The sequence below is a fragment of the Phyllopteryx taeniolatus genome, chromosome 1 (genome assembly GCF_024500385.1).
Source record: "Phyllopteryx taeniolatus isolate TA_2022b chromosome 1, UOR_Ptae_1.2, whole genome shotgun sequence".
Classification (NCBI taxonomy): domain Eukaryota; kingdom Metazoa; phylum Chordata; class Actinopteri; order Syngnathiformes; family Syngnathidae; genus Phyllopteryx; species Phyllopteryx taeniolatus.
In genome coordinates, this window is record NC_084502.1 from 36,149,089 (window position 1) to 36,174,860 (window position 25,772).

General features: G+C 41.9%; 1 protein-coding gene across 1 annotated transcript; it reads left to right on the top strand.

The window, feature by feature from the left end:
* Nucleotides 1-786: 786 nt before the first annotated feature.
* Nucleotides 787-22,334, top strand: stk35 (serine/threonine kinase 35). Its single transcript, XM_061792436.1, has 3 exons — nucleotides 787-1,689; nucleotides 3,903-4,719; nucleotides 19,666-22,334. The coding sequence occupies exons 1-2, from the start codon at nucleotides 1,164-1,166 to the stop codon at nucleotides 4,643-4,645; spliced, it is 1,269 nt and encodes a 422-aa protein (XP_061648420.1). The 5' UTR covers nucleotides 787-1,163; the 3' UTR covers nucleotides 4,646-4,719; nucleotides 19,666-22,334.
* The last annotated feature ends 3,438 nt before the right edge of the window (nucleotides 22,335-25,772 follow it).

The following is a 25,772-nucleotide window of genomic DNA, read 5'->3' on the forward strand; positions in this document are numbered from 1 at the left end:
TGCTGGAGCCTATCCCAGCTATCATCGGACAGGAGGCGGGGTACACCCTGAACTGGTTGCCAGCCAATCGCAGGGCACATACAAACAAACAAACAACCATTCGCACTCACATTCACACCTACAGGCAATTTAGAGTCTCCAATGCATGCATGTTTTTGGGATGTGGAAGGAAACCGGAGTGCCCGGAGAAAACCCACGCAGGCACGGGGAGAACACGCAAACTCCACACAGGCAGGGCCGTGGATTGAACCCCGGTCCTCGGAACTGAGGCTGACGCTCTAACCAGTTTTTCCACCGTGCCGCCACCAGTAACCCGAGAGAAATAAAATAAGAAGCAACTGAGTGTGCAGGCTTTCATAAATGTTTTGTTTAATCAATGTTTTTTTTTTTTAAGAGTTTTGTTCTGTGATTGCAGCTCATCGTTTGAAGTTGCATTGCAGGTGTGTACGCACACCTTAGACTTAATTATACTGGCTGTGTAGATGGTAGTCCTTACTCTCTTCCTTTTGTCTTTGTTTAGATATATTTTGTTACTTTTTGAAATAATCACACCACTATATTAAATTGTCAAAGTAATCTTCCCAGCAGTGTTCCCACATTTAGTGCTTGTCATGCAGTGTTGTGAGGGGGCGGGGTCATCATGCCTCTGCGCACGTGCAGCCCAACTCTCGTGTTTTCCCACGCGGCCGCGAAGTTACGTGGATAAAAAGGACGACGAGGACTGCGGTGGACACTAGCAACCCCATTTCAGTATCACTTCAGCAAACTTTGATAGCATTTGAACAAAATAATAGCATCGGCCAAGCTCCACCAGGGCTCTATTTTAAAAACAAAACACTCGCCTGTGCTCCTTGCACTGGCGGAAGCGGTGCGAGGTAGTTTGCACTGTGAACCAATCAGCGTTGACGAAGAGTGGCAAACCACGCCCCTTGTTCTCTGCTCGCTGGAACATTTTGTTTTTCGGAAGCCAATTTACTTGCCACACTTGCTCCACTAATGGCAATAAGCTGACTTCGCAAGATTCACTGCACTTTATTGACACGTTGACGTTAAATCTCCTTGGAACGTGACAAGACGGGCGTCACATTTGATGAGTTTGGAGTTAAAGTAATGAAATGTAAACACGCCTACCATCCGTGCTCATTTTGTACCAAAATTAAATCATGGATGTTTGCGACGGGAAAAAGAAGAGAAAGGTAAGCGGCGGCGGAGTGCGCGTTTGCAGGCGGAATGTGGCCGGGAAGTCGAAACGAGAGGCGGCCAAAGTCCTCCGCTCCCTCACGGTGGAGGACAACAACAACTTCCCGGAGCCCATGGAGGAAGCGAACGAAGAAGACTGCTTCTCTATTAGCTTCCTCCGGACAGGTAGGACAGAGCCTGCCGTTCTGGTGCCGCCACGATACACGCTGATCCGGGAGGTTGGCCGGGGGAGCTACGGCGTGGTGTACGAGGCCATTGCCCGGAAAACCGGAGCCAGATTGGCGGTGAAAAGGCTCCAGTGCGACGCCCCGGAGAACGTCGAGCTGGCTTTGGCTGAGTTCTGGGCCCTGACCAGCCTGGAGAACCGACACCAGAATGTGGTCCAACTGGAGGAGTGTGTCCTGCAAAGGAACGGCCTGGCCCAGAAGATGAGTCATGGCAACAAGAGATCCAAACAATACCTGAGGCTGGTCGAGACCTCACTGAAAGGTACAAAAGCTACAGGCATTTGTTGCCTTTTTGACTGTGGGAAACCTTTCAAAACTACTTTTCCTCCTAAGCCATAATCAAATAAATCACAGTACATGAGTACAGTTAATTTCGCATCGAAATTCAGACGAAAAAAGTTAAAATCATATTAAGCCATTGTTGGTCATCTAACCAAACTATATGTTTATGCACAATGCGTGAAGAAGAGTTGCAGTTTTTTCTTTTTTCTTTTTTTTTTTTGTTAAGCTAAATGTCCCATCGAGACATTTCATCATAATGACCACAAAGAGAACAATTTTCCCCCATCTCTTAGAAGAATACGGTGTACTTGCAGCATGTTGACCCACTTTATTTCTAACACTGAACACTTGCTTGACGTGTCATTTTCACATATTAAATAACTTATTCTATTTGGTATAGATTGTATGTATGTTTATGTGGTACAGGTTGTATGTTATCAGCTTTGACCTACTTATCACTGTGCTTTTGGCCTGGCTCAGCAGCCCCGAATCTCTATACATTGGCTTTTCTTTTAATAGCTTAACTCTTATGTAGAATATAAAATGTATCCCAACATGGCATTCTTTGGATGCATCAAGACAAAATGGATTGAATAAAGTAGGATCACTTTGTAATTATTGGATGATTCTTTTAGGTGTATTGTTGCAATAACAATGTGCTACCACTGCTAAAACTTTGCACAATGAACAACCCCTCTGCCAAATTGATATTTGGTGTACATTTTTCAGTATTCTCTGGTAAGGTGTCAGTGTTTTTGGTGCTATTAAAAAAGTAAGTTGGGCTGTTAGGTATATAGCATAGTTCCATGACACTTAGCCAACCCTGGGTTGAAATGGTCAGTGAAATTACTTGTTTTCATGTGCTTATTTTACAAAGAAATACAATGAAACCTCCACCCAAAACATCTAACACAATCCATTCTGAGACATTGGGTGACTTCCAAGTTGTTCTAATTTCAAAACAAATATTCCCAAAGAAAACTAGGGAAAGTGGAGGAATTTGTTCCAGGTTGAAACTCTCACCATCTTAATAGATGTATTTACTCATCATGTAATATTTGGACTAACATTTGAACAACTGAAGTACAAAGAAGCGTTGACTACTTTATAATACAATTAACAGTAAAACTATTGAACTTTTAACTGGGACATATGGAAAATGTACTTTTTTAATTGCTTGTATATAAATTGATGGGTCTCTTGAGTAACTAGGTGAATTTTTTTGTGAGCTGCCTATTTTAAAAATTGTGAACATTTTGGGTGAGCTGTTCTGAATTTTACCATATTATAACCTAACTGTGGCGCTAATGTACATAATACAGCTCCCACACCGAGTTTCTACGACCGTGGCGTGACTTTCCAGCTCGAAAGGAGTGAAAATATAATACATTTTTGAGTAATTGTTTTGGAAGCCTATGTCATATTTTTCTCAGAATTTTTTTTTCCCGGCGATGAACTCCAAATTGTACTTTTGTAGGGGGCATTCCACTATTTTCTTTTGTTTCCCGTTTGTCATTTGGCTACTGTTATTATACGGATGATATTAAAATCTACGTCTCTTTCAAAAAACTAACCACTTGAATCAGCTATCAATGACAGTTTAGCTTCCTTCAAGACTGCATTTCTTCTGATTTCCATTCTAAACACCAATGACATAGCCATCATTGCTGCTACATGACCAAGAACTACAGTATCCAATTGTATTTTGTTTGTTAGCCCACTTTCACTCATTGCTTCATACAGCAAACTTTCTTCCTGTTTACATTTTCGCGCCAACCACAGACCAATTACAGAAGACTGCATCAATACATTGTGTGTTCTGACAGTTTTTGATTCACTTGGAATCTTTACAGTGTGAAAAAAGGAACTGAATGAGGGCGAAATGCTTTGAGTGTACAACCCTCTCAACAAATACAGACTATTGAAAGCATATTCTAGGTGTGAAAGCAAGTTTAGACTTAATGCAAGTCTGACATTTTATTTTTGTTTATAACATCCAGCTCTTAATTTGTGACCCTTGAAGAGTTTGCCATGACTTCTTCACCTGACTCGGTCAATCTTCTCTGAATTGCACAGTTGGTTCAAATTCAGCGTGGTCTCATGACACCATGTACTCTTTTTGTGTTGGGCTATATGAATTATCTTCGAACTCTTCACTGACTTAATATGCTTTATCTTTTTCTGCCTGTACAGGGGAACGCATCATAGCTCAGCCATCGGAACCGTGTTACCTCTGGTTTGTAATGGAGTTTTGTGAAGGTGGAGACCTCAACAAGTACATCTTGTCTCGGCGACCCGACCCTCAGACCAACAGGAGTTTCATGCGCCAGTTGACAAGTGCAGTCGCTTTCCTGCACAGGAACAACATTGTTCACCGGGATCTGAAGCCAGACAACATTCTAATCTCACAGAAATCGGGTGCACCAGTTCTCAAAGTTGCGGACTTTGGCTTAAGTAAAGTTTGTGCTTCCATGAGTTCTAAGAACATTGAGGAGTTGCCCACAGCTGGTGCTGGTGGCAGAGGGAGCAACCAGAACAACATCGTCAACCTTAACAAGTTATGGTTGTCCTCTGCTTGCGGGTCAGACTTCTACATGGCCCCCGAGGTTTGGGAGGGCCACTACACGGCTAAGGCGGACATCTTTGCCTTGGGTATCATTATATGGGCAATGATCGAGCGGATCACTTTCATTGACGCAGAGTCCAAACGAGAGCTGCTGGGCACATACGTACGACAAGGCTCAGAGATTGTGCCTGTTGGCGAGGCATTGTTGGAGAACCCCAAGATGGTCCTCCACATTCCTCAGAAGGCCAGAAGCTCCATGTCAGAAGGGGTGAAGAAACTCCTCCAGGAAATGCTTGCTTTCAACCCTCAGGAGCGACCTGACGCCTGTCAGCTGGAGGTGCTGATGGACCGGGTCACGTGTGCGGCATGAAGGTCCAACCTTCTCAACCCTTCCCCCATTTCCCCCTCAAAATAGTCAAAAGAAGGGACCTCTTTATTTTCCAGGTAAGATCATCTGCCTTAGCAACTTTATATTGTTTCGCATTTAACAATCAAATTGTATTTGTTACCTATGTATGATGGAGTAAACTAATTTGGCTCAAGACAACTAAATCTCCCTTGTTTTTTAACGTGTGTTCTATGCAGTCCATTAAATAATTACATATGAGGCAATATAAAGAATTCAACTATTCGCTTTGAATAATTTGCTCACGGGCCCTTCTGCTTCATGGTTTGGACAACTGCATCTGTTGAATTCATTGGTCTGTGCTGGTTTAAAGCTTCTGGATCAGACAAGCTTTGTTCTGTCAATAAGCTCACCCTCATTGTTGGATCTGTGAGTGTTGGACAACCTCCAATAGCTGCTGAATTAGCTGCAATTCCTCTCATTGGGTCGCCATAAGAGCTGCAGCTGCACTGAGTGAGCAGCTGATACAACACATTTCATTTGTGATTAAGTCTCAAAGTTCAAATATATACTATGCAGTGTTTAGTACCAGTTTCACTGAAAGGATGGTGTTGCTTTTCTAGTATCAGCGTTCTATGGGCTGCCACTAACACTAGACCAGTAACATCAAAAGTTGACCCGACTATAGTCCTGCCAACATTTTTAAAACCTCGCAGTAGATAGATGCTAACCTTCTTTACACAGAGGAGGAGGAGCTAGTGAAATGAGGTGATGCAGTGATTAGTGAGATTTAAAATCTGCACTCTTCTCTCAACACCACTTGCTTAAAGGGAACATTGACCCCTGTTAACCAGTTTTGGAGAACGACTAATCTTCCTTTGAGCTGGCCTCATCAGCATTTCCTTGACAGGCTCCTATAATTCTCTTATTCATAAACCTTTCTCCTTAACTCTGTAATCAAAAATCAATTATTCTTTGCTTGCCAGTACATGGTAAAATCAACTTAAAATGACACAATTACACATGGGCAAAATACTGCATAATCATGCAATCAAAGGAAAAGGGCTACCGGACTGGGAGACGGTCTGATCCTGACAAAATTGGCTGGGTTTTCATCATTTACACTGGCTAATTTGTGTGTTTGTGCATCCATCTGCACGCATGTATGTTATTGTGGATGTGAGGGATTTTAAGTGAAGCTGGGGCTTTTGCCTTGGTCACTACCCTTTACCTGTGGCAGGTAGGCTTCCTTCACAGTGGAATTGCCAAAGTCAAACATTCTGTTCTGCGAATGGTCGACATTGAATTGGCTCTAATTTTAAAGTTATTTTATACACTGTAATTGAGAGTTTTGTTATTGAGTCAGTCTTGAAAACATTTTATTTAGATGTAAAATGAAGTTAATTGCTGTTATAATAACATTGTGAAAAAATAATGTGTATTTACTACTCACGTATGTCTTAATGACACTCTGCGAACATGGAGAAAACTGTGACACCCAAGCTTCATGAATGCATCCGTTGGAATAAGAATGGAGGAGAACAAGGACGTTCTGTATTTACTTCTAGTTGTTGGCCAAGGTATGGAGGCAAATGTTATTTGAGAGGAGACAGAGGGCTGCATGAAAAATATTCTCTGTAACAAAGTGGAAACGGTGGAGTACAAGGTATGTCAGAAATGTTCCAGGACTGGCGTCACAAAACGTACTGTATATTTCAAATCCAAACTACGAGTTTTCCCCTTTAAAGTAATCTCCCTTGAAGTCTAGCGCACTTCCTTAGCCTTCATGATTTTTTTTGTGATGCTCCATACGACTATCAATTATCACAACTATCTTGATATCGTCCTTTTTTGCAAAAAAGGCCCCTATGCTGGATGACCCCCTCGAGCTTGAGAAAGTCACGTCATTCAGCCACTCTTCTGATAGTGGGTGAATGAATAATATCGAAGAACTTTTAGAACCTTGAAGGTAGAAAAGCGCGAAGAAATCCAATAAACACAGCAAAAATACACATGAAGCAGTTTGTGTCAGTTTCTACAAAATGCTGTTGAGAAAGTGGCTGTGCATTTCCATCTGATTTAAAAATCTAAGTGACAGTTTGACATCTGGAAAAGACACTGTAAATGCATTGTTTTTTAAGATGAACCAAACAGTCTGTTTGTTTAAGCATAAACTAGCGTCAAAGGCCAAGCTTAACTATGTGTGGGACAGTTAGCGCTCAGATCACGCCACGATCCCCGATGAGCCCCTTCTTGTAAAAGCCCTTGTTGCATAACACCTCTCATCTCCCAAATATTCGTGTAGTTGGTGATGCACCCTGAGCACGCCATTGTGTGCTAGAAGCTAGCTGCTCCAGATTAGTTCTCTCACAGCATGATGAGAAAGCATGTTATGCAACGGGCCTGCATATATTTATGTCACATGTAGGTTAACTCGGCGTATAGCTGACAACAGCACCATCACCATTCATAGACCAGTAATGGGATTTAACGGAAGTGACAAAGAGATTGCTACAAGATCTGCACTTGCTGGCATAGTTGCTTCATTGCTCAGTAGTAAGGTTTCCGTTATTTTCAAACATCAATAAATGTATATTGTTGGATTTAAGTCAAAATGAATAGACCAACTGGCCTGGCAAGCTTCACGGAAAACAAACATGCTTTACTGACTGTAAGAATAGCAAAGGAAAGACATGACCGGGGCTAATTTTAACTTTTAATTATCCAAGTATCCCTTTTTTTTGGTCTTTTGTCAGCGGTGTCTGATAAGGGAGATTACTGATCTTTGATGCAGACATGATGCTGACTCTCTTCCCCAAAAGCCCATGATTCCTGTAGTTGAAAGATTGTTAGAAAATGTGTTGTGGTTTCATGACAATAAGTAGGATGTTTTTGGCTATAATTCCAATTGCTACTGCACAGTGCCATAAGAACAACACCATAGCCACAGACCGTTAAAGCATGGTGATGGCACTTCGTTCAAGTGGTACAATAGGGTTAACTCACTAGCAGACACAGCCTGTGTGGGAACATTTTGGTTTCAAACCAAATGAACGCGACCATCCCACTAACACCGACGAGCTGGTATGTTGAATTTGTATGAAGTCGCAACTAAGACAACACAACTTAAAACCTCAAAGTGATAAAATCCATTTTAAACACAACCATCCCACCCAATTTCTTCAGCTGGGTGCAAAAAACACAGCGGGACATTTCCCGTTTCCCGTCAGCTTGCAATAATGGAACTCTTTGCCCAGCAATGCAAATACAAACGTGACAGCATATATGGTGCATGTATGCTAACATTATATAAAGTATAGCATTACTAAGTATTCTAAGAGATATAGCCATTGAACATGTTGACAAAGCAACGTTTAAAGAAAGGCTTCAGACTTTTAAAAAGTAGTATAAATCTTAAATCAAAACAGGTTGGTTTGATCTACTTGTTGTGCTGTTATTAATGTTGCTGTACTTTGTATTTTTGCTTACCAGTTGGAAACTTAGTTAGCACACTGTATTGCCGTTTAAGGCATTAATGTGTGTAATCTGTGCCAAATGTTTAATATTTCTTCAAGTGCAGAGCCTGAGTGTGTTTTATTTATATTTTGTATTTATCAAAGAAATTTCTTGTTTTACATTACAATGCCATTGTTCAATACATTCTTCGAGTTAATTGTTCTCAAAAAGGATGTACTTTCATTCGGAGTGGGCGATGTGGGGAAAAATAAAATATAAAATTTTTTGGGTTGTTATTTTATGATGATCTTGATAATATGACGATATGTTGATAATTAGATTAATTTAAAAAATAAATAAATAATTGATAACAATTCTCGCTTTACTTCCCCGGACATTTATGGATAGACACAGCATTTCAGAACAGCAGCTCTTGTTTATTTTTTAAAATGCTTCATATATCTACTGCAAAACATTGCACAAGAATATGACAAAGATGTGAGATGTAGACGTACTAGAGCGGCTCCAACTACCCGAGACAAATTCTTTGTGTGTCTTTGACATACTTGGCAAATAAAGATGATTCTGATTCTGATATTGTATGGCAATATTTAACAATTAATAACTTCAAGTTATGTCCAGGCTGTATACAGAATAAGCCAAATCAGGTTTGCGCAATAGTATTTTAGTTCACCTTCTGTAACAAAACAAAACAAAACAAAAACAATTAAGATGACATCTAAATGTAAACCTAATAAAATATTTTACACCAAATATATTGTTTTTGTCGCTACAGCATACATTGGCATACAAATTTGGCTAGAACACTGCAGAAAGAAATGTAGTTAATGGCGTTTACTTGCTTCGTCATATACTACGTGTTTGCTAAATGACTCGCTGGGGGTTTTCTGAATATGCTGTGCAGATTTACTTTTATTTAGTCGTGCTTGTGGAATCAACATCAACAACAAAAAAAGAAACCTATACATGCGTTCCATTGAGGTTCATAGCGACCATTGACCTACAGTACTTATAAGCTGCTAAACTCCTGAGAAGGTTGCTCAGTGGGGTCACTCGTTTGAGAGCGAGAGTTTGTTTTGCTTTCCACTGAGTCATGTCCGCTGATTTGGCGAATTAGGACTTTCATACGCTTCCTCCTCTCTCTCGTCCTCCTATGCCGTCCATGCCCCCGCTCGGTTGTTTTCTTTTCGCTAATGTAAAAATTGCACATCATTAAAGCAGCCTTGACGATTATATCAAAGGTGATATATATTGGCCACTCCTAACTTGCACTATTATGCTCTAATATCACTATATCAGTGGCATAAAAACATCAACGATACTATCGTTTGTCGTGATAGTTTTGAGGAAAATATATCCTCCTAAAAAAAGTAATTAAAAAACTAAACATATTGAGAGAGAGTGTTGAATAACAAAAATATTGTACAAACAGTATGAAAAATAGAGTAACAACTGCAATAAAAGTCTGCAATATAGTGGGAAAGCAAAGCAAGGACCGTGATATAAATGTATCTGTATACGGTGATGGTAAGTTGCAGGGACTCATTATTCATTGTTTTCAGACATGTGCATCCTGGGACTCTCATAGTTTCAAGTGTAAAATGATCTACAGTATGTTCATGTGCTGTAGATTTCTCCAAAATGGTCTTAAGTGTGTTCAGTGAACACAGATTTCCCTCGGGACATTGTATAGGAAGATCCTGATATTGTTTTTGTTTTTTTTAAATGCCATGGATTGCCATTTGTAAATGCTTTTAAAGGCAACCACTTTTAAATCACGATTACATGTACCTCAGTTCTGTTTGGTGCACTCACTCATCCTCCCTCGCCCCTCTTCCTCGGACAGTGACAGTGCTGCTCATTATTCCAAAGCTTATGGAGGCCTGTGTCTGGAACATTTTGTGCCCTTGGTGCCTGCCAGCCGTGTGCCTTCTCTTTACAAACCAGGCCAGGGCCACATTTAAGCCCAAGCCCTGTCCACGTGCATGGTTGCCGTTAGTTGGGAATCCTCTTTAAATTCTCAGACAGCAGGAAGAGAGTGGCATCTTTACATTAAATGTCCTTTGTATGTATGGCATGAACGCTTGTTTCATCCTTTTGAAGGCATTCTTTCACCATCTGGTCACCATACCACGGAGCAGCATGCATTTAAATAAGGATAGGACAACAGTATTTTTTCCTGTTTTTTTTTTTTTTTTAACTCTACAGGAAATTAAGTTGTTTTGACAACCGTTGGAAGCCAGGATACAGACACGCAACAGTATGTTCTGTAATAGTGCTCTCAGTTGGAGTGGTTGTTAAATGCCTCATAAAAACCCAACTAGATTTACAAGATTTTGAGAGTAGGTGTGATGACTGGAGTGACAGTTATGCAACAATGCAACGTAGATCAGTTGTGAAAGTAGGCCCAATGGTAGCTAACATTTCAAGGATCTAAATATGTTCCTCGGCCGTCAAACTTGAACTTCACGTACAAAATTGTTCCAGAGGGGCACTCTCTGTATTTGTTGTTTATTAACACCAGTAAATTACATTTGAGAAAAGATGACTAAAGTACAAATCAGTTTAGATGATTTGCCATTGTCTCTTGTAAAGCTGTCATTATAGCTTCCAATACCCTGTGATAAAATCACTCTACATCTGTTCCACCTGCCATACACATTCATGGTGGCTGTGCTGGATCTGATAGCCTGTAAGCTCATAACGCTTTACTAATCCCCCTCATGGTCAATGTGTGTAATTGGTGCCCATGTTAACCATGTTCTGTGCCTATGCAGGCAGAATTCATTTTCACATATGAATTATAGGGCGGCACGGTGGACTACTGTTGAGCACATCTGCATCACAGTTCTGAGGACCCGGGTTCAAACACGGCCTCGCCTATGTGGACTTTGCATGTTCTCCCCGTGCCTGGGTGGGTGTTCTCCGGTTTCCTCCCACATCACAAAAACATGCATTGCAGGTTAATTGAAGACTTTGAAATTGCCCATAGTGAGTGTGAGTGTGAATGGTTGTTTATATGTGCCCTGCGATTGGCTGGCGACCGGTTCAGGGTAAGCTTTTTAAATAATTGTATTCCTCCCACACTTTAATTTTTTAAAAACCTATTAAAACACCCTTTTTCAACACACTGTAAATATATTTGAACACACAAAAAAAAAAACACATTTCAACCATGAAATGTGTAGAAAACATTGTACGTATTGCAATGTCTATGTACATGCATGTGTCTTTTGGGGCAGGGCCTTGTTGGGTGGGGTCTGCTCATTATCTGTTTTTATACTGTTCTCTTGGCATTCAATAAATGGTTAATTAGTGCATTGGAGACTGTGGCTCTCCTTTCCCACATGCGAGGGCATTACAGTAAGTTAGTATACTGTAAAATATAAGGGGCAGTTAAAAAGATCAAGATATAGCGGGGGTACAAATTAAGCATATGTGGGTGAACACGAAGGCAAATAGCAATTAATGTGTATAACCCCAATCTTCCAAAGCCATGCATTTACATTTTCAATGGCATGTAAATCAGAGTGATCCTGTTTTTATTGCTTGTCAGTTGAATAATATCTGCAATATCCTGTGATTAACTGGCAATCTGTGCAAGGTGTACCCCGCCTTGGTTTTCATCCTTAGTCAGCTGGGATAGAGTCAAGCTTCTTGGTAACCAGGGTCCGACATTAATGGTGGCCCAGGGCCACTACACCACTGGGTCGAGCCACCACCTACGTATAGACACGGGCCCACTCGGGCCAGTTCAAATTTCTAAGTCAAAATTTTACCCTGCCAAAAATGGCCCAAAACTGCATTTTCAGTTGCGATCTGAAATACGTTTATCACTCAAACATCCTATCCAAGGCAAGATGTTGTGATGACGCAAGGAGAAACCGCAACCACCACCACCTAACTGGATAAATGGGCATGCATTTGGGTTAGCCTCAAGACTATAGCCGAAATGAATCTAACGCTGCTAGCCTCATGCAGCAGCTTGTACTTTGCAGCCTGTGTAATGTTATTCTGCCCTCCCTGACCATGCTTTAAGCTGTTTACTGACACCCCCAATTTGAGTTAACTGTAAAACTAAGCGCACAACAAAAATAAGAACCCTCATTTTATATATAAATACAAGGCACATATCATTTTAGAAATTGCCAGTTTAATGCTAACAGTCAATGGAAAACCCTATTGATGGGCTAGCTAATATTAGCATTTGTGGTCATGGGAGGAATTTACCTTCAAATAATGAATTTTCACACACAAATGGCATAGTAACACATGGACTGGACCACTACAGCCAAGGTGATCAGAGAGACAGGCAGGAGAGTACTTGGTGTATCTTCTGGTATGATAGGGGAAAAGGAAAATTGGTGTTGGAACGTCAAAGTACAGGAAATCATACAAGGAAAGAGGATAGCTCAGAAGTGGGACACTGAGAGGACCGAAGAGAGGAGAAAGGAATACATGGAGATGCGACGTAGGGCAAAGGTAGAGGTGGCAAACAAGAGGCATATGATGACGTGTATGCCATGTTTGACACTAAAGAAGGAGAAAAAGATTTATACAGGTTGGCCAGACAGAGGGATAGAAATGGGAAGGATGTGCAGCAGGTTAGGGTGATTAAGGGTGGAGATGGAAATGTGTTGACTGGTGCCAGCAATGTGCTGGATAGATGGAAAGAATACCTTTAGGATTTGATGAATGAGGAAAATCAGAGAGAAAGTAGAGAAGAAGAGGAAAGTGTGATGGACCAGGAAGTAGCAATGATTAGTAAGGGGGAAGTTAGGCACTAAAGAGGATGAAAAATGGAAAGGTCCAGATGACATACCTGTGGAGGACTGGAAGCATCTAGGACAGGTGGCTGCGGAGTTTTTGACCAGCTTGTTTAACAGAATTCTAAGAATTCTAGTGGCTGAGAAGATGCCTTAGGAATGGAGGAAAAGTATGACGTGGAAAGAGATGTGGAATGTGGGATGAATTTTCAGAGACTGTGGAAGCTTCAATTGGACGGAAGTGGGATTGATGATCTTGGTAATGGGGAAAGAGACCAATGAAACGCGGAGTGAGTTTCCGGGACTCTGTCTCAGGACAGAAGTGAGTATTTGTGAGCAATAGTTTGGTTTCATGCCGAGAAAGAGTACCACAGTTGCATTATATGCCTTGAGGGTGTTCATGGAGAAGTACAGAAAAAGGTGAGAAGGAGATTTGTAGATCCTTTGAAAGAGTACCTGGACAGAAATTGTGGTACTGCATGCGGATGTCTGGAGTGGCAGTATGTTCGAATAGTACCGGACATGAATGAGGGCAGCAGAACAGTGGCGATGTATGCTGTAGGTGTGACAAAGGAATTTAAGGTGGAGGTGGGACTGCATCAGGGATCAGCCCTGAGCCCCTTCCTGTTTCCAGTGGTGATGGATAGGCTGACAGATGAGGTTAGAGTGGAATCCCCATGGACTATGATGTTCGCAGATGATGTTGTGATCTGTAGTGAAAGCAGGAAGCAAGTGGAGGAACATTTAGAAAGGTGGGGGCATGCACTGGAATGAAGATTAGCAAAACAGAATCTACAGTGGGTACGGAAAGTATTCAGACCCTCTTAATTATGTTTTCACTCTTTGTTATATTGCAGCCATTTGCTAAAATCATTTAAGTAATTTTTTTCCTTATTAATGTACACACATATTGACAGAAAAACTTATCACACAGCCGTAAGTATTCTGACCCTTTGCTCAGCATTTAGTAGAAGCACCCTTTTGAGCTAATACAACCATGAGTCTTTTTGGGAATCATGCAACACACCTGGATTTGGGGATCGTCTGCCATTCCTCCTTGCAGTTCCTCTCCACTTCTGTCAGGTTGGATGGTGAACGTTGGTCGACAGCCATTTTCAGGTCTCTCCAGAGATTCTCAATTGGGTTTAAGTCAGGGCTCTGGCTGGGTCATTCAAGAACAGTCACGGAGTTGTTCTGAAGCCACTCTTTTGTTATTTTAGCAGTGTGCTTAGGGTCATTGTCTTGTTGGAAGGTGAACCTTCGGCCCAGTCTGAAGATCCTGAGCACTCTGGAGAAGGTTTTCATCCAGGATATCCCTGTACTTGGCCGCATTCATCTTTCCTTCGATTCCAACCAGTCGTCCTGTCCCTGCAGCTGAAAAACATCCCCACCTGCTGCCACCACCATGCTTCACTGGTGGGACTGTATTGGACAGGTGATTCATAGTACCTGGTTTTCTCCACACATACCGTTTAGAATTAAGGCTAAAAAGTTCTATCTTGGTCTCATCAGACCAGAGAATCTTATTTCTCACCATCTTGGAGTCCTTTGTGTGTGTGTTTTTATTTTTTTTAAGCAATCTCCATGCGGGCTTTCATGTGTCTTGGACTGAGGAGAGGCTTCTGTCGGGCCACTCAGCCATAAAGCCATGACTGGTGGAGGGCTGCAGTGATGGTTGACTTTCTAGAACTTTCTCCCATCTCCCGACTGCGTCTCTCTGGAGCTCAGCCACAGTGATCTTTGGGTTCTTCTTTACCTCTCTCACCTTTCCTCCAATTGCTCAGTTTGGCCGGACAGCCAGCTCTAGGAAGGGTTCTGGTCATCCCAAACGTCTTCCATTTAAGGATTATGGAGGCCACTGTGCGCTCAGGAACCTTAAGTGCAGCAGAAATCTTTTTGTAGCCTTGCCACAATTCTGTCTCTGAGCTCTTCAGGCAGTTCCTTTGACCACATGACACCTGGACTCCAATGAAGGTGTACAACCATCTCAAGGATGATCAGAAGAAATAGAAGAACTGCATCTCTGGAGATCAGCCACAGTGATCTTTGGGTACTTCTTTACCTCTCTCACCAAGGCTCTTCTCCCCCAGTTGCTCAGTTTGGCTGGACGGCCAGCTCTAGGAAGGGTTCTGGTCGTCCCAAACGTCTTCCATTTAAGGATTATGGAGGCCACTGTGCTCTTAGGAACCTTAAGTGCAGCAGAATTTTCTTTGTAACCTTGACCAGATCTGTGCCTTGCCACAATTCTGTCTCTGAGCTCTTCAGGCAGTTCCTTTGACCCCATGATTCTCATTTGCTCTGACCTCGCGATTCTCATTTGCTCTGACATGCACTGTGAGCTGTAAGGTCTTATAGAGACAGGTGTGTGGCTTTCCTAATCAAGTCCAATCAGTATAATCAAACACAGCAGGACTCCAATGAAGGTGTAGAACCATCTCAAGGATGATCAGAAGAAATAGACAGCACCCGAGTTAAATATGAGTGCCACAGCAAAGGGTCTGAATACTTATGGGCGTGTGATATTTCAGTTTTTCTTTTTTAATAAATCTGCAAACATTTCAACAATTCTGTTTTTTTCTGTCAATATGGGGTGCTGTGTGTACATTAATGAGGGGAATATGAACTTAAAGAATTTTAGCAAATGGCTGCAATATAACAAAGAGTGAAAAATGTAAGGGGGTCTGCATACTTTCCGTACCCACTGTATGTTCATGAATGAGAGCAGTAGAGGTGGAAGAGTGAGGCTACAGAGAGAAGAGATGGCAAGGGTGGGGGACTTTAACTACTTGGGGTCAACAGTCCAGAGCAATGGGGAGTGTGATAAGGAAGTGAAGAAACAGGTCCAAGCAGATTGGAACAGGTGAAGGAAGGGGTCATGTGTGTTATGTGACAGGAGAGTATTTGCTAGGATGAAGGACAAAGTTTATAAAACAGTGGTGAGGCCAGCCATGATGGTCGGATTAGAGACGGTGACACTAAAGAGACAACAGGAAGCAGAGCTGGAGGTGGTGGAAATGAAGATGTTGAAGTAGGAATGAGCAGGTTGGATAGGATTAGAAATTAGCTCATCAGCGGGAGAGCCAAGGTTAGATGTTTTAGAGACAAAGTTAGAGAGAGCAGACTTCAATGGTTTGGACATATCCTGAGGAAAGATAGTGAGTATATTGGTAGAAGAATGATGAGAATGGCGCTGCCAGGCAAGAGAGCTAGAGGAAGACCAAAGAGAAGGTTGATGGATGTCGTGAGGGAAGACATTAGGGAAGTTAGTCTTCGAGAGGAGGATGCAGGAGATAGGCTCACATGGAAAAGGATGACACGCTGTGGCGACCTCTAAAGACTTCTTTATACTCGCGCAGGCAGCGACCGCGATGATGTCACTGCGCCTATCCCGCATGCAGTTTGCCTTTATACTTGCGCGCAACCCACCCATGCAGTTTTGAAAATGTACTGCAGTTCCCCTCCAAGCCGGGGTGTCGCTACGGCTGGTATTGGCTAGGACACCACTGGGTGGGATTTCCTCAGCATTTTTTGTCCATTTCCGGTAGCCATTTTTACTTTCCGTAACAAGGAACAAAGCAACCACAATGGCGACTGTGGAACAGTGTCTGCTAGAACAAATGGACCTAGATGACCAGATGATACGTTTAATTATGCTGCAAAATCGTATGTGTATGTATGGTATGTGGAACTCAGGAAGGCTGAGTACGTCATCACAGCATCTTCGTCATCACGACAGATGATCTCCGTGGCATTCTACGCGCAGCAACAATTTTTTCCGTGTGCGCATCAAGTGAAGGCTTGTTTATACTCGCGTGGGCGGTGACCGCGCTGATTTCACTGCGGCTATCCCACGAACAGTTTGACTTTATACTCGAGCACAACCCACTCGGGCAGTTTTGAAAATGTACTGCAGTTCACCTCCAAGTCGGGGGTGTCGCTACGGCTGGTATTGGCTAGGACACCACAGGGTGGAGTTTCCGCTGCATTTTTTTGGCCATTTCCGGTAGCCGTTTTTCCTTTCCTTTCCGTAACAAGGAACAAAGCAACAACAATGGCCGTGGAAATGCCGGAGTAACACATACAGACATGTAATATAACAATACTCACAAGTTTATTAACGTTATTGCGCAACTTTCTTCTTCTACTTTTTAGCTTACATTAAACGAGTAGCTCCATGCATGCACCACACTGCCCCTAAGAGGCCAAGGCGCACACAGCAGGAACAGCAGATACAGTCATTGACTGTGACATGAAATCAAACGAAACTTTTTTTTTTTTTTTTTTTAAAACGTGTCAGATCACATAGCCAATAGCATTCACTATAAATAAATTGAAACATTTACAGCTAATCTTTACAATCGTATCGGCAGATCTCACTCACAAGATTATCGGTACCGGAATTGGCAGCAAAAAAAAAAACCCTGATCGTACCACTCCTAATTATACATAGTGAGCGCAAAATCAAGATAAATAGATAAGGTAAAGTATTGTTGGAATGTCAGTGCTCAGTAAATATTTTAATAATTTTGTAACTTATTTATTCTTTTTCAGCATTATTATTATTTTGTGCACTTGTAATGCCTTGATTTTAGTGAGGTTAGTACAGAGTCCTCTCTTTGGATGCAATTTTAGTAATAATTTCTTAAAGGGGCTTAAACAGTACAGTTATAAAGTAAATAAAAAAATTAAGTCAGTACGAAATAATCACTAAAACTTATTATTATGTCATGACTATACGGGGACAGTACAGGGCCACCACAACTTGGCTCGGGCCACTTTCAAAAAGGCTTAACGTCGGACCCTGGTAACTGTGATCAGGATAAGCGATATAGAAAATGGTTTGCTGTGGAGAGCACAGTGTTGAAGTGGAGTCTAGTTGAAATTGTTTTAAGCACAGCCTTTATTTGGATTGCTGCTGGAAAAAAAACAACTGCCGTTTTTGCAGCAAGAGGAACATGCTGGCACACACCTGCACTTACATAAGAGATAGTTTAAGGAGAAAGGCATCCTTGAGGAATGTGTTTCTTTGCGTGCCACACACCCACAAATGCACCCTGGGCTTGTAAAAATTCAACACTCCATCCAGTAATCACTGAAAGTCACGCTGTGTCTTGGGCCCACAGGAAACCAGCCCCCACCACTTACCCCAAAATACCAGTCACCACTGGTTTAAACAATGTTTACTTGTGGGTTATGCAACAACAAATAGCTGACATTCAACTTCAATTCAGTTCATTCAAATTCAGTTCAATTCAACTCTCTCTTGAGTATAAAGCGTTGAGCTTTGACAGGTTTTAATCTATTTTGAAAATGTAAAGTAGAAAACAAATGATTGACTTAGAAACTGAAGGAAGATTAAAAGTTGTCAAACCATCTCTAAACCCACTACCAGTTTTCAAAACTTTCTTGGGCAACATAAACTTAACGACCTGCTTTCAAAACACCGTTGTGGAACGTGTGTGACAGGACTGGATGTGTATAGCTCATATAGTGTGTTGTGTACTCGAGCTGACCAACATCTCCATGTAATTCTTATGATGGTGAATGACTTGGGAGTTGCGTTATACAAACACTCAATACAACCAGTTGTTGTCCGGCAACAGTGCGGTCTTCAGGTCGCATCCTAATTGACTTTCATTACGTTTTATGTCACATGACACCTCCTATGTCGGGCCTTTGCAGATGTTCAGAATGTGGGTAATCAGGCTCAAATTAGGCCCGAATGTCAATGTGTATGCACCCTGCTTTTGCCAAGATTGTGAATGGTGCATTGTGTTTACAGCATTAAAATGGCTCCACCTCAGCAGTGATGTAACCACTTTCCCCGCACAGTCCATCATCACCAAGATGTGTGTGTGCTGCTAAGCTGACCCACTTGTGTTTATACCATGTGCTGTTGCTGCATTATGCAACCTAAGAGAAGAGTGACAGACTACTCACTCACTGGCAGCCTGAGCTGTGGCCTACTAGCTTCCGGGCTATTCTTAGAGTGCTGAACAGAACACACATCTATCAGTCAGCAACATGGCCACAATTCTTCCATTGCGCACTTATATTGTGATGACACACTATATAGTGGTACCTTGACTTCGACTTTATCGGCTGATATTAGCCCTTTTTCAAATCGAGCAAGCTTCAGATACGCCGCTTGACTGAAGTGAGGAAAAAAATGAGAGCCACAGTCACAGATGCACTTTCTGCTGTTTATTTAATGGGAAAAACAGTCAAACACGCAATGACACAAATGCAAAATGCAAGCAGCTACAGTAACCCAAAACCGGTTTCAACTCGGCATCTTTCGACATCGCTTATGAGGCCACACCCGTTTAGAGGCACACATACTACAAATGTTGTTGTGACTCGGCTTGTCCCAATGTACAGTAATTACACTTTATAAGGCCAATTTATTTCTTTACCTTTTTTTTTAAACTATGTTTTATGTTTTTTTAATGCAATAGAGTGTTATGGTGGCTTGATTGTACTAGTGGCATTTTAAATTCATTTCAATGGGTGAAGTTGATTTGATGGCCACGGAACAATTAAATCTTAAATCCAGGTACCTCTCTACTGGGAAAGAAAGTACCTCTTAATCAATTAAGAATTCAATTTGATGTTGGAGAAGAACACTTACTCTTATTGGTTCATCTCATCAAGAGGTTTTGTACAATTTCATGCTTCAGATTTACTGTGCAGATTATGGTATGACACCCCAGTGCCCCATACTGTAAAAGAAGCATGTTTTTATTTGAACACAACTGTAGCCCCTTATGCTAACCATCATCATATTTTCTGTCTCTGCAGATTTGTTTTTCACCGCAAGGATGTGGACTCGAGACAGAGAAAGGGAATCCGACAATGCAAAACTGTGAAGAACACAACACCTTCATTTGGTATTGATTTGGTCAGCTGCCTTGATTGAGACCAGTATGCAAACAACTTTTCCAGCGCCACCCTTGAACTATGAAACAATCTTTACTCTGTAACTGTTGTTTTCTTCTTTACTTTTTTCATGGTGAATGTGAAATGAAGATGCTTTCGGTTTCCCAACGTTGTGCCTTAAAGACGGTCTTCTAACACTGTAACAATTAGTCACGCTCAGAGTTCTCATCCCCTGGTCTTCCCATGTGACTGTTTGACTGAGGACAGCCACACAGTGGCTAGCGAGTAGAGGGCAAGTGAAGTGAAGTGAAGGGAAGGAAGAACAAGTAGATAAGCATACAAAGACTGTCGAGGCTTTCCAAAAGATTTTGTTTGTAAACACAGAGTGCTCCACCAATCCTTCACTCTCCATTGTGCATCTGACCAAACCATGATGTAGCATTTCATTTGAGTGACTCTGCAGTAGTGGTGGACTTCAAAGTATTACCTTATGTGGTCTGGAGCTACCTCATTATCAACACTCTTTACCTTTACACACTTGTTTAAAAAAATCCTCAGGTTCTTAGCGAGTTATTCAATACGAAATAAGCGTCTGACTCATTTTCTTATGGGTTTTGGACTTAGACATACGTTAGCGTAGGGCTGGGTGATTCATCAAAATGTAATCGTGATTTCGATTTTGGCTTCTCATGATCATAAAAACGTTATTATCGGGGGTAAAAACGATTGTGCCGCGGCGCGGGTTGTGTATGCAAGTTCCAACGTTGTAAATGCACCCTGTGTTGCTTGTAGCAAGCATGTGACACATGTTCCTTGCCCTCCCTGAGCGTGCTTTAAGCTATTTATTGACACCCCAGATGGAGTTTACTCTAAAAACTAAACGCACAACAAAAATAATTGCACACATTGTATATTTCAATACAAGAAACACATCGTTTTAAAACTCGCCAGCTTATGCTAACAATTAATTGAAAACCCTGTAGACGGGCTAGTGAACATTGGCATTACATCACGGGAGGGACTTACCTTCAGATAATGAATATTCACACACAAGTGCCCTTGTAACACATACAGAGAGACAATGAAACGATACTCACAGACAAATATTCTTCATAATCTGTGAAGAACGACTTTTATTGTGACTTTCTTCTGCTCTTTTTTTATTTTTATTTATTTTTTTTTTTTTTAAATAAATAAGCTTACTGTAAATATGCAGCTCCATGCATGTATCGCACCACATTGCCCCTAAGAGGCCAATGCGCACATAGCAGGAACAGCAGACACAGTCATGGCTTTGTATAAGCCTGACATGAAATCAGACAAAATAATTTCCTGTTATAGGTCAATTAGATTACCAAAATTATTTCTATTTGCTAAATGCCATAATATTGAATGATATATTTTTTCCAGAAAAATATATATAACAGACAATACAGTCACCCCAGGCATGCCAATGTTTTTAGCCATGGCTGTATTTATTTATATTGATCGCTTTTATTTCAATTTTTAAATATATTATTTTACTTGACTAATTTATTTATCTGGTTCTTTTTAAGTTATATTTAAATTTGAGTAGTGGTAGTTACATAAATACTAAGTTTCGAATCAATGTAAAATTCTCTTCATTAATCGTGATTTAAATTTCAATCAAAATAATTGGCGAGCGACTCCAACTACCGGAGACAAATTCCTTGTGCGTTTTTGGCATACTGTGCAAATAAAGATGATTCTGTTTCTGATCATCGTGATTATTATTTTTTACATAATCGCCCAGCCCTACTTCACCGCTCATTAACATCTTTCTTGCCCTCAACGTGGTCACCTTATTGTAATCTCCTTCCTAGAATGTGTTGTGATTGTACATTTTAGCCAATGTGAAGACAATCTCCAAAACTAAATGGAAATACAGTATATGGTCTGTTTCATCGACAACCGTTATGCAAATGCATTCCACACACACACAATCCGGATCAACAATGTAATCATGCTCTATTGATTTACAATGGATTATTTCAAAATCATTATATTGTAATAAAACTCAGAAAGCTCCTTAATCCTTGTAGGATTTTTTTCCAAAATTTCAATCTTCCAAATTCAGTGAAAAATTGGCTTTTGCCTCTTGCTGTTTTTATAAAAATGTAGATCAAAACTTCTTCTAAACATTATTCATTGAGGTTTTTTGTTTGTTTTGTTTTACTTTGCTGTGGTTGATGCAGTGCTCAAGTGTAGGTCTTTAAGGATCATAAAAATAATCTTAAATTTGAGTTTAAGCTTGTTGTTTCTATTTTCTTTCAAACTCATCGTTCAGGGTGGTTCCACTTGAAATAAAAAAAACCTTCACACTATGCAAAATGTTTCACTGCCTCACTGGGAACAATTCACAGATGTGTGTGTGTGTGTGTGTGTGTGTAATAAGTCTTATGTATGAAGATGTTCCTCTTAGTGCATTTTCCCCACTGTATACTGAAATGTATTTTATGTACATCAACAAGTCTTTTGTTACTGAAGTTGACGCGAACCATTTACATGTTTATGCTTTTTGTTCTCTTGTAAATATATGACAGTTTCTTGAAATAAATGTTCCAAATCGAGCAGATGTCTTTTATATTCCTATGAAATAGTACACTACATTTTTATTGCTGGGCGGCAACACCAAACCTTCAACCGCTCCTGGTGATCTACCCTAACACTTAAAATGATACATGAGTACTGTAGTAATTCAACATACTGTATGACCTGGCCTCTTCAATTCACCAGCAGGATGTAGAAGGTAGCAACGGTATACATAGAAGAGACTAATCCTAATCCACAGGTTTTTAATCTACTGTGGGAATACACTGTGGGGCGGATCTATTCTACTATGGTAAATTATAGATTTTTTGCTTTATCATCTAGCTCTTTTTTTAAAGAGAAAAATATTTATTATATACAAACTACACAATTGTTTTATATTTTTACCTATACTGATGGATTGATTTTTAAATAAAAGTTAAAGTCAAAGTAGCATTCTTACGTCCTTCCATTTTTCTGTATGCGGCCCTTGGAAGAAAAAGATGGGCCAATTCATACTCAGATTTAGACACCCTGTTCTTCAGACTATTAGAAGAGGCTTCTAATTTTACACACTTAATCCATAGCTGAGTGTCACATTCACAGTTTTCTTAGTTTTTATTAATTTTTGGCTGTGAATGTGCATTGTAATTCGCTAACTACTTAAATTAAATTCAAGAAATGAAATGTCTTATAAGTGGAATGGGTAAATAAAATGCTTAAAAAAAAATATATTCATAACATACAAATACTGATAATAAGAAATATGTTTAAATACATCAGACTAACACAATAACAACATGCAACATTAATGCTTTATGAATGAATAACAATGAAGGTGTATGAAGATAAATATTTGCACTGGTGTGCGTATAGGACAGCACTCAAGACAAGGAACATGATGTCCCAGCCTGCCAGCTGTTTGCAAGCGACTGAGTGCTCAGTAATAAACTAAGCAGTGCTGCCCCCTGCCGAGCGGATTATTATTATTGTTATCCATCCATCCATTTTCCATACTTCTTATCCTTACTAGGGTATGCTGGAACCCATCCCAGCTGACTGTGGGCGAGAGGCAGAGTACACCCTGAACTGGTTGCCAACCAATCGCAGGGACATATAAACAAGTCTTCACACAGATCTTCAATAAATCTGTGGAACTGTGTAAAGTACCATCCTGTTTCAAATGCTCCACCATCATCCCAGTCCCCAAGAAACTAGCAATCTCGGGTCTGAATGACTACAGCCCTGTCGCCCTGACATCTGTTGTCATGAAGTCCGTTGAACGTTTTGTCCTGAACCACCTCAAGAGCGTCACGGGACGCCTGCTAGCCCCCCTGCAGTTTGCCTACCGAGCAAACAGGGCAACATGGGGCTGCACTTCATCCTAGAACACCTTGACAGCGCGGGAACCTACGCGAGGATCCTGTTTATGGACATCAACTCTGCATTCAACACCGTCATCCCCGAACGCCTCTCCTCCAAGCTTCTCCAGCTCCGCGTCTTGCCTGCCATCTGCCAGTGGATTTATAGCTTTCTGATGGACAGGACACAGCAGGTGAGGCTGGGGGACACTACCTCATCCACACGCACCACCAGCACTGGGGCGTGTCCTCTCTCCGCTGCTCTTCTCTCTCTTCACGAACGACTGCACTGCAACACACCCGACTGACAAACTGCTGAAGTTTGCAGACGACACCACAGTCATCGGCCTCATCAAAGACTGGGACGAGTCTGCGTATCGACAGGAAGTGGAGTGGCTGGAGCTGTGGTGTGGCCAGCACAACCTGGAGCTGAACACGCTCAAGACTGTTGAAATGATCATGGACTTCAGAAAGCACCTTTCGCCCACAGCTGCCCCTCAGGCTGTCCAACTGCCCTGTGTCAACCGTCGAGACCTTCAAGTTCCTGGGAATTACAGGCCCTCAGGACCTAAAGTGGGAGACCAACATCAACTCCATCCTCAAAAAGGCCCAGCTTAGGATATACTTCCTGAGGCTTCTGAGAAAGCACGGCCTGCCACCGGAGCTGCTGAGACAGTTCTACACAGCGGTCATCAAATGTGTTAATCAGAATTATCTTTATTTGCCAAGTATGTCCAAAAAACACACAAGGAATTTGTTTCCGGTAATTGGAGCTGCTCTAGTACGACAACAGACAGTCAATTCATTTACAATTCATCTATCACAGTCTGGTTTGGTGCTGGCACAAAGAACAAAAAAGGACAAACTCCGACTGCAACGGACAATCAAAACTTCTGAAAAGATTATCGGTACCCCCTACCCACCCTTGAGGACTTGCTTGGTGCCAGAACTAAGACAAGAGTATGCAAAATCCTCTTGGACCCTCCACATCCTGGTCACCACCTATTCCAGCTACTTCCTTCACGTAGGCCCTATCGAACAATGCAAACTAAAACTAAATTTAAATAATTATTTTTTTTATTGCTGTGCCTGCACCGCAGAGGCTGAAGACCCCACCCAATCGATCGAGAGGCCGGGTCGGGCCCAGGATGGCAGCCCGGCGGATGGGACATGTCCCACACCAAGGGACCCAGGGTGGTCTGCCGGCTCCACCGATGTGTCCCGAAAACCGGCCACCCGGAGGAGGCCACAGGGACCCAATGCAACCCCTCAAGCCAACACTCCCACCACCACCACCACCACCCCACGCCCCGCCTCTCCACGCCCCCAAGAGAGCCTAACAGCCAAACCCTCTCCACTCATGACCCACCACCCCCCGAGATGGGTGTATGTGGTGCATTAAAAGGAAGGGAATGAGTGTGTGTAATGCATTAAAATCCTGGGGGGGAGGCAGGGCGGAGGGGCAGGGTGCCCTGGACCGGGAAACAGCACCGCCGTACTGAAACCCGGTCCGACACCTGCACCCCCCGACCCCGCATTAGCCCCAAGAAACCCGGAATATGTGTATGTGCCCAGATGTGACTAGTGAAGAAGGAGAAACAATTTACAGTGAGTTGTGTAAGAGTGTGCAGAGTGAGTGATTAAGAGGCATGACTCCTGCAGGTTGGACCCATTAGGCAGGACAACCACAGACAGAGAGGGCTGCCCCACGCAGCCCCGCAGCACCGACCCTGGGAATCTGCCCACATTCCAGCCAGCACCCACTACCCACCCTTGAGTGTGGGAAGCCCGACCGCCCCCCACCAGTAGCCAGAGCGGGGGACCAAGGCGGGCGCCAACTGGGCGAGTCCACCACCAATGCCCTCCTCGAGGTCCATCCAGTGTCCCATATAGCATGAAAATAGGTGTTTGGGGTATTTTTGGTGCATTGTGCGGATATATTAGTTGGAGAGAAGCCCATTTTATGCATAGTGTATTGAGTAAAGTGCGTTCTATGAAGCACTTTATATTGTATAGGCTGTAAATTTGAGTTTTTTGTCATTCTAAACGTATTCTTACAAATCTGTGTCCAGTAATTACGGTCAGCGGACATAGAAAGGTCTTCTTCCCATTTAGTGA

Bases quoted from the DNA above. Each gene is read 5' to 3' on its own strand.
- stk35 (XM_061792436.1), top strand. From the start codon at position 1,164: ATGGATGTTTGCGACGGGAAAAAGAAGAGAAAGGTAAGCGGCGGCGGA. The intron at 1,690-3,902 runs GTACAAAAGCTA...CTGCCTGTACAG, and splicing joins GGTCGAGACCTCACTGAAAG to GGGAACGCATCATAGCTCAG.